The 15555-nt window shown below is 33.9% G+C and overlaps 1 protein-coding gene across 1 annotated transcript; it reads right to left on the bottom strand.

Moving 5' to 3' along the window:
• Positions 1 to 12480: 12480 nt before the first annotated feature.
• Positions 12481 to 14736, bottom strand: LOC117920075 (protein trichome birefringence-like 34). Its single transcript, XM_034837427.1, has 5 exons — positions 14308 to 14736; positions 14031 to 14202; positions 13601 to 13797; positions 13313 to 13471; positions 12481 to 12884 (listed from the first exon to the last, which is right to left on the bottom strand). Exons 1-5 carry the CDS (start codon positions 14724 to 14726, stop codon positions 12539 to 12541), a joined length of 1293 nt encoding a protein of 430 aa, XP_034693318.1. The 5' UTR covers positions 14727 to 14736; the 3' UTR covers positions 12481 to 12538.
• Positions 14737 to 15555: the final 819 nt, after the last annotated feature.

Below are 15555 nucleotides of genomic sequence, written 5' to 3'. Positions count from 1 at the left end.
ATTTATGCCCACATCTCTATCCAGCTTCCTCGTTGTTCACCTATCCTTTGAACCCATCACTTACCACTTTTGCATGGCCATGCGTGGCCATGCATGGCTGCATCTTGCTCACTCCATGCTCATGCCCATTTCGTGCCCGTTTCTCCCCATCCATATCCATACCCATGTAAATAAAGCTCCATGCAAATGTCACGAGATACCTAGTCATGATGTTTTTAAGCATGTCACGAGTCTCTTGCTGCCTTTTAGGAGGTGGAATGAGGCTCTGCATGGTGACTTGTGCGTTGCCGAGTGTACATGGGCTGCGGGCTGTTGCTTCAATGGAGAAATGGGGCTTCGTTAGTGGCCATCCACTAAGGGCATAAGAAAGTTTAAATAAATGAAAAGTCAACGGTGGCATGGTAGCATGGTGGCATGGTATTTCTCATAAGTGGCTGGGCACAAGTTTTCTTTTTGAATAAATTAGTGGTAGTGGCATGGCCCAGTTGTAGTTCCATGGTGGATTTTATTTTTTTATTTTTTTTCATGTGTCAAAGTTTGGTATCAAATGTCTGATTTTCGTAAATTCTTTTTAAATGATTCTCAAAATTCCGATTTCACGAACAATCCCATTTCTATTCCAATTTTCAAATAATCGTTAAAAATTCCGTTCTCAAATAATTTTCTGAAATCCCAATTTTCACATTAATATATTTAATTATTATTACTTTATTTATTTATTCTAAAATTCCCTTTTAAACAATTCATTTAAAACTTCCGATTTCCGAATTAAATTTCTATTTCTGAAAATTTCGATATTCACATTAATCTATTTAATTATTATTTTATTTATTTATTCTAAAATTTCATTTTAAACAATTCATTAAAATTTCTGACTTCCGATTTTAATTTCTAATTCCACAAATCCCAACATTCACATTAATCTATTTAATTATTATTATTTTTACTTATTTATTCTAAAATTCCATTCTTAAACAATTCATTAAAATTTCCGACTTTCGATTTAATTTCTAATTCCAAAATTTCAATATTCACATTAATCCATTTAATTATTGTTATCTTACTTATTTATTCTGAAATTCCATTTTAAACAATTCTTGAAAATTCCAATTTCCGAACTTAATTTCCAATTTCCAAAATTCTAATTTCTTTCTAATTTAATTCCCAAAATTCCAACTCTTAAATTTAATTCCCAAGACCCCCGATTTTCAAACAAATTCCAAGAATCCAGTTTTCACTTAAATAGTTTTAATTCCATTTCGACTCCTAAATAATCTTCTGATTTTCTTAATTTTACATAAGCAGTAATGAGTTCTTCATAATTGTAAAACAAAGAATTTGTAAGACTAATTCATGAACAATAATTGGGGCTTTGGTGGGGGCCCTATGTTTGATCATTTTCGATTGTCAACTGCCGTACTTAATGTATTTTGCTTGATTTTCATTTTGCACTCCGATATGCATGAGTTATAATTTGTATTCGTTAATTGTGTACTAATCTCGTTTCTTGATAGCGCATTGTGACTCGTGGCCTAGGTATGCATACATTTTCGTTTTGATCATTCTCTATGCATGTTTCGATTTCCATATGTGCATGATTTGATTTAGGCATCCATTGACTTTCTTATTGATTGCCACGACGGCTTCATCCTAACAGTAGAGACCCGAATTTAGGGACTTAGAGGGGTGCCACGGTCCGTACCGTACCTTCCCGATAAGTAACCTGACCCCCGAGCCCGATCTGGTTTTTCATAAACCACCTTTTTCCAAAACAAGGAGTCACACTTAGGGTTTTTCTTTCTTATTTTGTTTATCCTTTTAAAAAATAAAACAAAAATAAGTGGCGACTCCAAGTCATCTTTAACCAATAAAAATCATTTTTCAAAGTAAAATCGAGCTCGCGATCGAGTGGGAAACGCATGAGCCGAAATGTGGGGTCCACAGCACCCTAGGCCCATTTAAATCATTTTTTGCATGAATGCATGGTTGCATGGCTTCATGGCTCACGTTTTTTGCATGGTTCGCATGACTTTCCTTTTTATTATTATCTATTTAGCCATTTTGTATATTACTTTTTGTATTTTTTTATCATTTCATAAAACACTTTTATTCAATCAAATAATTTCGTAAAATACTTTTATTTACTTCAATCTAATAATTTCATCAAATACTTTTAGTTAATCTAATAATTGTATATATATATATATATATATATTATTTTTGTCAATCCAATAAATTTTACTCATTTTCTAAAACACGTTTTTTATTTTATGTTTAACCTGTTAACTTTGGAATTTTGCAGGGAAATTTATCAATGAAGAGTTTGACTTCTTTAGGAAAGGAAACTTAGAGCTGTGATTGGAGAGATATTTAGTCCACGTTTGAAACAATAAATTAAAAAGAGGAAAGAGGGCCCACTTGAAATGGTAAGTTACAAAGTTGCATGGAATGTGAAAATGAGATATTTATTATGTGTTTGAAAAAAAATAAAAAGAGGAAAGAGGGCCCACTTGAAATGGTAAGTTACAAACCTGCATGGAATGTGAAAATAAGAGATTTATTGTGTATGTGGACGAAATGAAGGTTGTGTTCAAGAAGAAGTGATTGAAAAAAAAAAGATTAAAAAGAAAGAAAAGAAAGGAGTAGAGGTGGCTGTTGTTCTTTCCATTATCGTGGCTGGAGAGAGGAGCTGAATGAGGGGATTGATAAGAGATTAAAAAAGAAAAAAAAAGAAAAGAAGGAAAGGAAAAAAAAAAAAGAAAAAAGGAAAATTGAAGGGTGATGGGAGAAGGAGAAGGAAATATTTTCTACCGTTTTTTTTTTACATCACCGGGGCTGTAGAGAATGAAAGAAGTGATAGAGAACAAATTAAGAAAGAGAGAGAAAAGAAGGGGAAATGAGAGGAATCATGCTGGTTTGAAAAAAAAAAAAGATTAAAGGAAAAAAAAAGAGAAGGAGTCCGCGTGAAATAGGAGACATAGAAGGATTTTTTTAGAAGTGAGGCTGCATTTTTCATAGAGAGATATGTTGTTGTTTGGGAAAAAATCAGTCTGTGTTTTGAAGGCAATTTAGGGTAAAAATCAGTCCGATTTTGGAAGAGATTCGGGCTATTGTTCGAGGTAAAATTAGTTCGATTTTTTGAGGCATTTCAGGCTGTTGTTTGGGGTAAAAATCAGTCCGATTTTTGGAAGAGATTCAGGCTTTCGTTTGGTGAAAAATCAGTCCGTGTTTTGGAGACAATTTAGGCTACTGTTCGGGGAAAAATCAATTCACATTTTGGAGGCAATTTAGGTTGCTATTTAGGGTAAAAATTAGTCTGATTTTGGAAGAGATTCGAGTTGGTGTTCGGGGTAAAATTGGTCAGATTTTTGGAGGTGATTCAGGCTGCTATTCGGGGTAAAAATTAGTCTGATTTTTGGAAGAGATTCGGGCTGCTGTTCGGGGTGAAATCAGTCTGGTTTTTGGAGGCTATTTAGGCTGCTGTTCGGGGTAAAAATTAGTCTAGTTTTTGGAAGAGATTCGGGTTGCCTGTTCAGGGTGAAATTAGTTCGATTTTTGGAAGAGATTTAGGTTGTTGTTCGGGGTGAAATGAGTCTGATTTTTAGAGGAAATTCAGGCTGCTGTTTGGGATAAAAATCAGTCCGTGTTTTGGAAGAGATTTGGGCTGTTGTTCGGGGTGAAATCAGTCCATGTTTTCGAAGAAATTTAGGCTAGTGTTCAGGGTGAAATCAGCCCATGTTTTGGAAGAGATTCAGGCTGCTATTCAGGGTGAAATCAGTTCGTGTTTTGGAAGAGATTCAAGCTAGTGTTTGGGGTGAAATCAATCCATGTTTTGGAAGAGATTCAGGCTACTGGGTTTCTCTTTCTCCATGTTACACAACCATAGACAGTCCACTTAGATTGCCACTCATCCAATCTTCATCCGCACAGCTACCACTTTGAGAAAGACACAATCCACGCTATTGCTCGGAAAAGTAAGTTGGAATTCCGTTCTATTTAAATCTTGATTTATTGCATAAAAAAAAGTGTTGATCATCATTGGGTTGAGGCTTCGATTTATTGTGTTAGTTTGATAGAGTTTGGCTTACTTAGTTTCAGTTTTGAATTTGTTAGATTAAATTAGAGAGGTTTGAGTTTAAATCGAAAAGTTTGGGTCTAGTTTAGTTTCGATTTTTGCCCTATTCATGTACATGTGTTCTTTAGAATGTTGATAAAATTTATTTTGGGTGCTTCCATCTAATTCTTAATATTTTCGGAATTTTAAAATTTCATTTTTGTAAAATCCTTGTCATGTCATTAAATTGACAAATTGTTAATCTGATTGGTTCCTATTAATTACTAAATTATAATTATTGGTTTTAGATAAAATCCATGCCATGTTCTCAATTGTTTTTTTTTTTTGTTAGTTCGGATAATTTTATTTAATCCCTGAGTTTCAAATTATTATGTTCTGAATTTTATCCACACAATTGCTTTAGTTGTTAATGTTCTTAATTGGTCTTATGTCTTTAATATCTTATGTTCTTATTTTTTAAATTATGTGATGTCTTTAGGATTAATTTATTAGTTTGATTGATTCTTGCCAATTGTTAAGGTTGTCTATAATTTAAATTTTAACCAAAAATCCATAATTATTAAGTTATTTAGAATATTTGTTTTAGTTAAAATCTAGACTTATTCTAAGTTATTAAGTTGCTAGTTTGATCTACCTTGCTAATTATTTAGTGTTTTAGAATTTCAGTTTTAGTTAAATCCCTGCATGTTCAAGTTGATAATTTTATTTAGTTTGATTGGATCCTATTTGATTCCTTACTTTCCAAAGTTTAATACATAATTGTTGATGTTGGCTTCCTTATATTTGATTGAATTGTTAGTTCTTTATCTTTGACACTTATTTTATAGGCACCTTAGGGAATTCTTGAGTTTGAACCTTCTTTTAGAAAATGTTTTCTTTATTAAATTGACATTTTGAGTTGAATCAAATTTTCTTTTTCCACAAATGAATTTTTCCATCATAAGTTTGACTCCTTGATCCCAAATGAAAGGTAACCAAAAAGAGGATCCAATTTAGCTTTTCTCTTATTTTCAAAACCCTCTCAAGTTAGAAATCAAAAATCTCTATTTTGTGTCTATTGTATGGGATTTAACAAACCATTGGGTCCTTTTTTTTACTTCCCTTAAAGTCATTTTCAAAAACATTTAAATCACCAATAAAAGGTTTTAGAAAACATTCATTCTAGCTTTAGGCAAAGAACACCCTTTCTATTAAAATAATGTAACTAATTTCATTTAAGTTGCATTTCTCCTTTGTTGGTTTTTCAAAAACTTGGTTTTTATACACATAGGTTTGGACTTGTGCTCCCAAACTAATGAGGATACATAGGTAAAACTTATGGAATTTGAATGGGGACTTGATGGAACCCCTACATAAGAAATTTTTTCAAAACTCTTCATTGCTGCTAGTTTTCACTCAACCACTGACCCTTTAGATTTAAAATTCGTTTTAGCAAATTTAGAATGTTTTAAAATTTTTCTAAAACTTGTATGAATTTCCTCACTTCTTGAACTTGAATTTAAAATTTTATTTGAGTTAGAAAGCAATTATGGAATAGAAGATATAAATGAGTCTTTAGGGGGATTCCGTTTTCAACCAGTTCTGGACACTCGAGATCTTTTTGCAAAAATAAAATACCATACAACTTTTTAAATTTGATTAAATATTTTTTTCTCAATTCTAGGCTTCTTGAAATATATATTAGACACATAAAATATAGAAAAATTTGCTTTTTGAGGGAGATATTGTTTTTTAAATTTGTACCTACTGATCATGATGAATTCTAGACATCTAATTAGCTTGAGTGTTTTAAAAATATTTTTGAGTACTATCCAACACTGGATTCATTTTTTATGTGATATAGACACTTTGAACTATGTGTGTAATTTGTTTTATGACTTTATGTGATTATTTATTATTTTAAAAAAAATCGTTTATGCATGTTAGTTTTTCTTATCTAATGTGGACTTTGTAGAGCCTTTAGGTGTCTTTGCTGCAACTTGTCTTTTGAATGAGAGTTTGGCCTTTGGTATGTTGATCTAGATATAGAGGAGTAGTTTTCTGAATTTTTTTCGTAATTAAATTCCACTCTAAGCCATTTTTTTAGAAATTGTTTTTTTGATACTCCATTTTCTAATTGCATGCTAATGGTTTTATACTTTACTTGAAATTGTTATTATTTTTGGAGTCATTTGATTTATCTTAGCTCAATTTTAGATTTGGTACTATATATTAGACATAATAAAGGTGTTATATAATATATACTTGTCCTAACCACTCTAATTTTTTTTTAGGAATCTTATAAATTATGCATGCTATCCAGGTACACTCTCTATCACTACTTTTCGGAATTCTATGAACATGCATGTTATTGTGAGCCTTATTTATGCTTGATGTGATCCTTAGGTGATTAGATGTATGCTTAATTGCCTTAATATATGTTTGATCATTTGATTTGCCCTTATTAAAACAAATGTTGTGTGCTATATTTCTATACTAACTTTGATGTTTTATGATAGCGCTTAAAAAACAGTCCAGGTACGCACCCTAAATTTCTTTTATGATCATGATTTGACTTTTCTTGTTTAGCATGCTATCTTTTGAAATCACCTCAATCTACCTAGGTACCCTTAATCAATCAATTAATTGCCACATTTTCCTCAACTTAGTCAGTAGAGACCTTTATAGGATTTAGAAGGGTGCTACCTTTTAGAGGTACCTTCCCAATAGGTAACCTGATCCCCGGACCTAGACTCGGGTTTTTCAAAGACATGCTTTTCTAAAAACTATAAAGTCATTTTTTTAGGGTTTTCTTTCTAGTGGCGACTCTGACTTTTCCAAAAATAATTTTTTCGCCAAATAAAAGCGAGTCTCGCCAATCGAGTGAGGGCGCACGTGAGAAATGTGGGTCCACACCCTTACTATGCCTTTGGTGAATTGATATTGATTTGAGTATTCAACCCATGTCTCTTACATTGTACATGATTTGGGTGCATTAAGAGTTGCACAGAAGATACAAGTCATGGGTTTCTTGTAAATAAATAAGTTGTCAATAGTTGGTTCATGGATTTGGGTAATCTAGTAAAAACTGTAGTGCACTACCTCCTAATTTGAGGGATAGTTTGTCTTGGACATTGGGATGAGTTTCCTATGATAAGTATACTAGTGTATGTGATGCACATTAAACAAGATTTATGGTGAATCATGACGTAAGGCTATCAATTATCATTATTCACTGAGCTATGACACTGCATGAACTCTCAACCTTGAGAGGATATTGAGACTGTACCAAAATCAACAGTAGACTTTGACCTATGAGTGAGACCCTAACGTGGTCATATATCCCTATGGATTGGGTCATTGTTGATGAAGGTTGGTGGCAATAAGTATTCTTAATAAAGACACCTTGATATCTCATGGGATTGAGATAGTGTGTCCCATTGGGTGATCTAAAGGACATGTGATCATGAAATCTGTGGCCATAGTAATTCCTTTAGTGGAATTTGACATATGTTCATTTGAGCTAGAGTATGTCATTTAATCACATAATAAGTGAAATATGAAACTTAAGGATTTGAAAGGTAATCTTGATAGGTGATAACACTACTTTTTTAGATTACAAACACTAGTTCATGGGGGGTCTGCACGTAGTGGAAAGTAGGTCACAAACCTGAGCACTCGGTGTCTCGTTGTAATCTACATAGCACTAGAGTGCAGTTGACTCTTTATAATGGAATGTTGAGTCAATTTCAAAATTTGATTATGAGGGAACCATTATTCCTATGGGTTCCAGCAGTCTCTGCTCTGAGTTCATATTCCTTGTTAGCACAACTTATGAATGTTGGATGAGTTTTTAGTTCACTTTTGTGCATGAGGGCATTTTGGTAATTTCACAAGGTTGGACATGGATAGGTGAGTGGTATCTCTAGATTGGGCTCATTGATTAATTGGGCCTTGTATGATTAATTAATCAATTAACAATTTTTTTGGGTTAGATTAAGTGACCCAAACTTAGTAGGAAGCTTGTAAATACCTCTTTAGAGGTTAAGAGTTTCCAAGTCTTTCCATTCTCCTATTCAGTCTAGTGAGAGAACCCTAGCCTCTGTCATTGAGATCTCCACTATTTGAGTGCCTAGACACAAGGAAGAGTCATCGGGTGGAAGATAATGATGTTTATAAGATTTATTATGACTTTGGAGTTATCTACATCAATTGGAATTGATCCGAGAACATCCGAATCAAAGGTATGTGGCTTTATTATCTAGATTTAAGTTTTCTATGATATCCTTATTGTTTTTGAATACCTGTTTATCCATTATGATAGATTTAGCAAGCTTATGATAGATTTGCATGCACCCTACATGATCCAGGGCATGGGGACAGAGTAATCTAGGGTTCCCAACAGTTACATCTATGGGTTTTCTCCCTTTAAATGCTTTTATAGAAACCCAAACTTTGTTAAAACACTAGGATTTTAAATATCCCTTCATAGCTCCTTGCCAAGTTTTAAGCATTAGTGTTACTCACTACTGCATAAAAAACTCTAGGATACAAACCTCTTGCTATGATGAGATATGATTGTACTAAATGTATCAAGAATGATATGTACTTATACCTCTAAATCCATAGTATCCTGTGTACAAGTGGGACTATCTTTTAGTGTCCTCTAATCTATATCACTTTTTGCCTTATTACATATCATGTAGTCTCTATTAGAAATCTAGTATTTATAACAACAAACACTTTTTTATCATCTTGACTATAAAGTAATGACCCCCAAATTCCTTTTAGATATTCTATAAACTAAAGTACTTGTTTGGAAAAAGAGGTTAGACATAGTCTCTAAAACACATCCCTAAAACGATGTGGAAATTTTGAGAAAACAATTATCAATCCCACTATCTCTATCAAAATATGATTTCTTCTTTATATTATTCCATTCTACAATGGAGTTTTTGGTGCACACAACTAGGTTATAATCTAGTGTTTTGATGGAAATAATTGAACCTACTAGACACACCACCTTGATCTAATTGAAATACATTGGTATGTTTACCTAATAGATTATCCAATTCTGCTTTAAACGTAATGAATGTATTCAAGGCATCAAATTTCCTATGTACTAGATATACATACACAAACCTAGAGTATTCATTAATGGAAGTGATGAAATACCCATACTATTCCTATGTATGAACACTAAAGGTTCCAAACATTTCAATATGCACTAAGTTAAAAAATTCCTTGGTTTTATGTTCTTCAACAATAAAGAGCCTTTTGGTTATTTTACACCTATACATGATTCACATATTGGAAGATTATTTGGAATCATAATGTCCAAACTTAACCAGTTTTTGGATCTTGTTTAGATTAAAATAATCTAAGCTTTAGAATCCAAATATTTAATTAGTGCTAGGTTCTTTTGTTTAGTGATATATGACTATTCTCATTAATTACTTGACAAATTGATTATAAAGTCTCAAATAAAAGAGGTAATACATTTTATTAGCCTGCCCAACTAACCTTGCAATTGAAACTAAGATAAGTACATCTACATTAAATAACCTTCTTACTTGTTGAAAGTCATGTAAAGAATTACAAATAGTGGGCTTGGAATGAGAGCTTTCTTCAACATTTTTCTAACCATTTTTCTATCAAAAAACTCACATTTTCAAGTGATGTTTTGCACAATGAATGTCCTTGAATACTTAGAACCTTTGATCTCCACTTTTGGATCACCATAGATAGATATAAATTCCATTTTTACAAAGAGGAAATCTTATGCTTTGCCAAAACAGAGCTTACAATCTATCTATGAACAAGAAATGATTTTTACATAGAAACATAAAAACCTATGCTCTAAACCATGGAGCTTACAACCCAATCTAGATAAAGAAAAAAAATTTCAATCATTCAATCACACATATAAACATCATATTAACATTTATTCATCCATTTGAGCCATGGGATGAATAAAAAAAACCTTGTAAAATTGATGTGAGCACAACCTAGAATGGATTTAACATGCAGGAACCTAACCTAAGACTCTGATACCAATTGTAAGGAACCCTAAATTACTTCATTCCCATGCCTTAGATCATTAGAGTGTATGAAATCTATCCTAAGCTCTTTAGATGTAAACACAACGAAAAATTTGGTATTAAAAAACAACAATAATACCAAAGATTTAAAGATTAGTGTCATACTTGTAATGTGGATGTTCTCAGGTCAATTCTTATTGATGTAGAATACTCTAAATCTGTAGATGATCTAGTAAACGCAATGATCATCCACCTAATGACTCCTCTTTGAGTCTAGACACAAAGATGGTGGAGATCTCTAAATTGGAGCTTAGATTTTTCTCTCTTTGGATTGAAGGGAAAAACAACAAGATTGAAGCCCTGACCCCTTACAAAGGGTATTTATAGGTTTCCCATTGGACTTAAGTGACTTGAGCCTACCATGGGCTTGAGTCACTTAATCTAACCCAAAAAGGTTGTTGATTGATTAATTAACCTAATAGGACTTAATCAATTAGCCTACTTTATTAATTAACCTAATATCATTCACTTACCCTTATACAACCCTATGTAATTATCAAAATGCCTTTATGCAGACAAGTGAACTAAAAACCCATCGAACCCTCATAAACGTGCTATCATGGAATATAAGCTCAAGTGAGGATCACTTGAACTCATAAGATAATACTAACTTCCTCATAATTAAATTTTGAAGTTGACTCAACATCTCACTATAGAGGGTTAATTACACTCTAGTACCCTATGAATATTGCAACGAATATTAGAGTTTGTGACTTGCTATCCATTATATATTATCTCTCTATGAATTGGTATCTATAATCTAACAAGGTGAAAACTATTGTTCTATTAAGATTACCTTTACTATCCTTGAGTTATAGATCAATTTATTGTATGATCAAATGACATACTCTAACTTACTAAAAGCATATGTCAAATTCCACTAAATATATTATGGAGATCGACATATTTCATGATTACACCTCCTTAAGATTGCCCAAAGGGACACATTGTCTTAAAATCCATGAGATATCATGGTACCTCTATTAAGAATACTTATTATTACTTACTTCCATCAACAATGAATTAATCTATAGGAAATATTTGATCACTTTAGGATCTTACCCATAGGTCAAAACCATCATTAACTTTGGTACAAATTCAATATTCTCTTAAGGTTGGGAGACAATATAGTGTAGTATCTTGGTGAAGTCATGACTCCCTAATAGTTTTAATCATGACTCACCATAGGTCTTGTCCAATGTGTAACCATACATACTAAGTTCACTCACCATGAGAAACTCAACCCAATGACCAAAACTAGTCATCCCTTCAATTAGGGGATGGTGTACTACAATCTCAAATAGATTGTTTAAGTCCACGAATTGGTTGTAAACAAATAATCTAGTTGTAAGGAATTCATGACTTGAATATTCCATACAACTTTTAAAGCATCCAAGTCATGTACAATGTAAGAGATGTTAAAGCAAGAATACTCATGAAGTATGATATATGAAATAAGGATAAATAAAAGTAAAATTGGAATATCATTGAATAAATAGTGAATTCCAAATTTGTTACATTATGTTATGTTTTTAAGGTCTCTATTTTAACAATATTTTCTTTAAAATAATAGAAAATAATTTTACAAGAATATATCCTAATAAAAACCATATCAAAATTTACAAATGAAAAATATGAGACACGACACTTTCCAACTGAGTTTTCTTGCGGGTAGTTTCTCATGGTAACGAAAGGAAAGACTTGGGTGGAAGGAAATTGAACGTTAGATTATGATTTAAGCTAGACCATTAGTGTTTAGGTGCAGTTTGGGGGTGATAAAAATGTGCAAGAGGCTTCCTTTTTTGTCTTTTTCCAGTGGATTAAGTTATTGGTCATGAGTTTTGTATTATGGCTATCTGAGTACGTTATTCTGGTTGATTTTGACTTCTAAGCTGTGGGTTTATTTATAATCTTTTGTTAGTTTATTTCATTCGTTGCCGTATGTTATTAATTTACGTTAAAGCAATGCAAATTTTCTCTATGAAACCATTATTTCTCTACATAGGTTGAGCCAAAAAAGGAAAGAAAAGGAGAAATTGAGATCGAGTTGATTTACAAGTTTAGAGAGAACATTAGCCATTTTCTTTCACGTTAACCTCTTGGCAATTTTTTCAACCTAACTAGTGAACTTTGACTCCAATAATATCTCTCTTTTCTCTAAGTTGTTTGGAAGAAAATGAGACATTACTTAACTTTCATGCAACATCAAATGTATGGTATAATGTTGTTCTCCAGCTAATTTTTCATTTGCTACTCGGCCCAGTGATTTTTCCCATTTTGGGTATTAATCTTCTGGGCTCACTAAGATTTTATTTCTGAAAGAAGTTTTAAGACAAATGCAAAAGCTTCACAAATCTTGAATTTATTTCCATTTTGGAATTCATCAATAATGCAAGTAGGCATACAGGAGCTCATTCCATACATCTGGGACCCCAGGGAGGCACCAATGTATACAATCTGCATAACTTTTCGGGTCTGATAATTGGTCTTCTGTTAGAGGTTCCCACTGCTTCCTGTAGATAGATGGGTGGCCCTCTTTCCTGTACTCTGAAAGTTGTGTAATGTTAAGAACTTTCACATTCACACCTCTTTTTTTCAATCTATCGATTGTGTCGTCTACTACTCCCATCATTTTGCGGCATGATCCATTTCCCCAGTATCCCTCTTGTGAAATCAGTTCTGTTTCACTGTAACAATTTTGACCTTCTGCTGCACCCCATTCTTCAGCCCTGCAATGAACATGGCATGTTAAGAATCCTACTATTTTGATATTAGGTTAGCTTTAGAGCTAGGCATTGGCTAACCGAGGCGCAGCCTCAGCTTTCCTTCTGTCCTCTTAGGAGTCAAGACAACAGCCTATGGAGTCTCTAGCAGGAAAGAACTTGGGCTAGAGCTGGTTTAATTTGATTATATATCAAAGCATTTTGACATAGCTAAGGATACTATTCTTCCTTTCATATCTTAGGTTCAAAGGAAGTATTCTGTGTTTATGGAGAGTGTTCAGTGGCAGGAGGCAGCTGCTGAGAGACTTTTCTCTAAACAGGTTAGGAGTTTGAAACACTTGAATAAAGAGAATTAAGATAGGAATATCCAAATCTGGAAAGAGTTGGAGGTGTAACTTCACAACTACTAGTATGGGACATATTAATTGACATACCTTTGGTGAGTTGGGGACATGCTAACGAAAAACAACTGGGTCTTGCTTCTGTTGACATGAACTTCCAACCAATCTGACCAAGTTTTGAGAGCCATCTCATAAACGCGTACCATCTCTACATCTTTGTAAATCCCATCTGGGCTTTCAAATGATCCCCACCTAATCATTTGAAGAAACAATATCAGAATTTTTGGTGCACCAATTCAGCATGGTAGGCCCAGAAGTGAAGTTGTTTATTCCTTACTATTGATCAAGAAGCTATGATTAAGGGTCCCAATGTGTACTTACAGAACTTTCATTTTGGACCTTCTCCACCAAAGATAGGTGTTGAAAACGAGTATGTCTGCATCAGTCCAATGCCTTGCGTGCTTTTCAATTGCTTGCACTCTCACAACCCGTTCTGGTAATCGGTGCATCACTGGATCATCAGAGTTCGATTCCACTAGCATTGGGGCCCAATAGAACTCTATAGTGGCATTGTATTCCTTCATTTCATTAACAAGCAATTAGCCACGGCAAATCCAAATTGTAACCATAGAAAGCATTAAGAAATAGTTTTTTTCTTCACAAGGACCCATAAAAGTGCTGCTTCTCTTAGTGCCCAAGTGTATTGATTTTAGTAAATAGTTAGAATGGTAGAAGCCCTTTGCCTCATATACATGTATGGCACATCAGTCGAGTTTCTTGTGCATCACAAAGAGGGAAGTGTTGGACTCACAGTGGCCTTGAAGGTGGTCAAGGAGCCATTGGTGTGCATGGATTTGAGGTTTGGAGGGATGGATGAATCAACCAGGCAGACCATTGAAACCCACTGGCCCCTATTAAGTGAATCGCCGACGAACACAAGCCTCTTACCCCTCAGCCTCTCCAGCAATGCTGTGGCATTGAACCTTGTTAACATGAAAAACATTCAACAAGACTCAAAAAACATTAACAATCTCATTATCATCATTTCAAAGTGCATGAAATAATGGAGCTGAGAGAAAGAGACAGACCTGGGGAGATCACATTGGTGAGGCTGCCATCTCCAATTCTGATAGCTCAAATCCTGCCTCCCAAACTTCTCACAAGCCAACTGATCAGACATGAAAGTGCATTGCTTCTCCTTGTACAAAGGGTGAGAGCTATTATCAAACACCCACTTGCCCGAGAACAAATTGCACCCAGAGCACGACGATTCACCGCAGTTCTGACATATTGACTTCCGATCTTCCAACCACCGTCCACCCTCTCCTGTCATATAAACAGCAGCAACAACCAGTGTAGCCACCAGGAGGCCCATAAGGGAATGAAAGCTGCACCTCACACCCCATGTTCCGGCCACCATGTGCAATTTCTGTACCATATTCACCTTCCCTTTGCCAGTGACTGGGGACTCGTTTCTAAATCCCAAAAACTGGTTGGTGGAAGCCATTTTTTTTAATGGATTAGGAGGAGTGGTGCAACTCCATTTATGGGTAGGTTACCAAAAACAATATACATATAGGGTGTTACACACCCTTTTAGCTTCAACGTAAAGGTCTTAGTTAATCATTTGCCGTGTTTTTGCATCAAAGTGAGGATTGGTGGGACTCCAGGAAAGTCTCATCACAGTGAAAACTGGATATGATTCAGTCAAATATTGGATGAATGATGAAACAAAAAATATCTAAAGGGACAGGGGTAGTGAGGAAAGTAAAGCCGAGTCACAGCAGCTATTTAGTATTTACCTTGTTTTCTTTATATTTTCTTTTTCTGGTATGACCAGAGCTGTTGAAGTGATTAAAATATACAATGGATTAGGTTGGGTAGTTGAAATATCTATATCCAAATTTGTTGTCCTCAAGCGTCACAATGGCAATGGCCTGCCTCCCGTCCATCCGTTACTAAAGAACCATAGAGGATTTGGTAAACGTCATATCGAATCTTTCCTTTTTTTCAAAAAAAAAATATATATATAAATGTGAAAGGATAAAAATACAGCGGCTTCTCGGATCGACACCCATAAAGCCTAACGGTCGAACCTTATCTCCCATTTCTCCCTATGATGATGAAAGGGAAGAGAGGAAAGGAAGAAAAAAGGAAAATGAAAAGAGTAGATAGATTTCGGGCTAGAGCATTTTTGCTCCTTCACATTCATGTTTTATTTGATAGAAAAAAAAATTTGTTAAAGAAAATTTGTTTGAAATTAATTAAACTTTAGCTTTGTATGTAATCATTCAACTCAACATAATTTTTATCATATAACCATCTCATATTTCTAG

Source organism: Vitis riparia, chromosome 8, assembly GCF_004353265.1.
Source record: "Vitis riparia cultivar Riparia Gloire de Montpellier isolate 1030 chromosome 8, EGFV_Vit.rip_1.0, whole genome shotgun sequence".
NCBI classification, from domain to species: domain Eukaryota; kingdom Viridiplantae; phylum Streptophyta; class Magnoliopsida; order Vitales; family Vitaceae; genus Vitis; species Vitis riparia.
The sequence above is the reverse complement of the archived record's forward strand: the minus strand, read 5'-3'. Positions and strand labels throughout refer to the sequence as shown.

What these genes read in the sequence shown, in the direction of transcription:
- LOC117920075 (XM_034837427.1), bottom strand. Translation starts at nt 14,726, where the DNA reads ATGGCTTCCACCAACCAGTTTTTGGGATTTAGAAACGAGTCCCCAGTC. An exon ending in CACCAATGTGATCTCCCCAG is followed by an intron (nt 14,203 to 14,307) that starts GTCTGTCTCTTT and finishes CATGTTAACAAG; the next exon opens with GTTCAATGCCACAGCATTGC. An exon ending in AGGTCCAAAATGAAAGTTCT is followed by an intron (nt 13,472 to 13,600) that starts GTAAGTACACAT and finishes TCAAATGATTAG; the next exon opens with GTGGGGATCATTTGAAAGCC.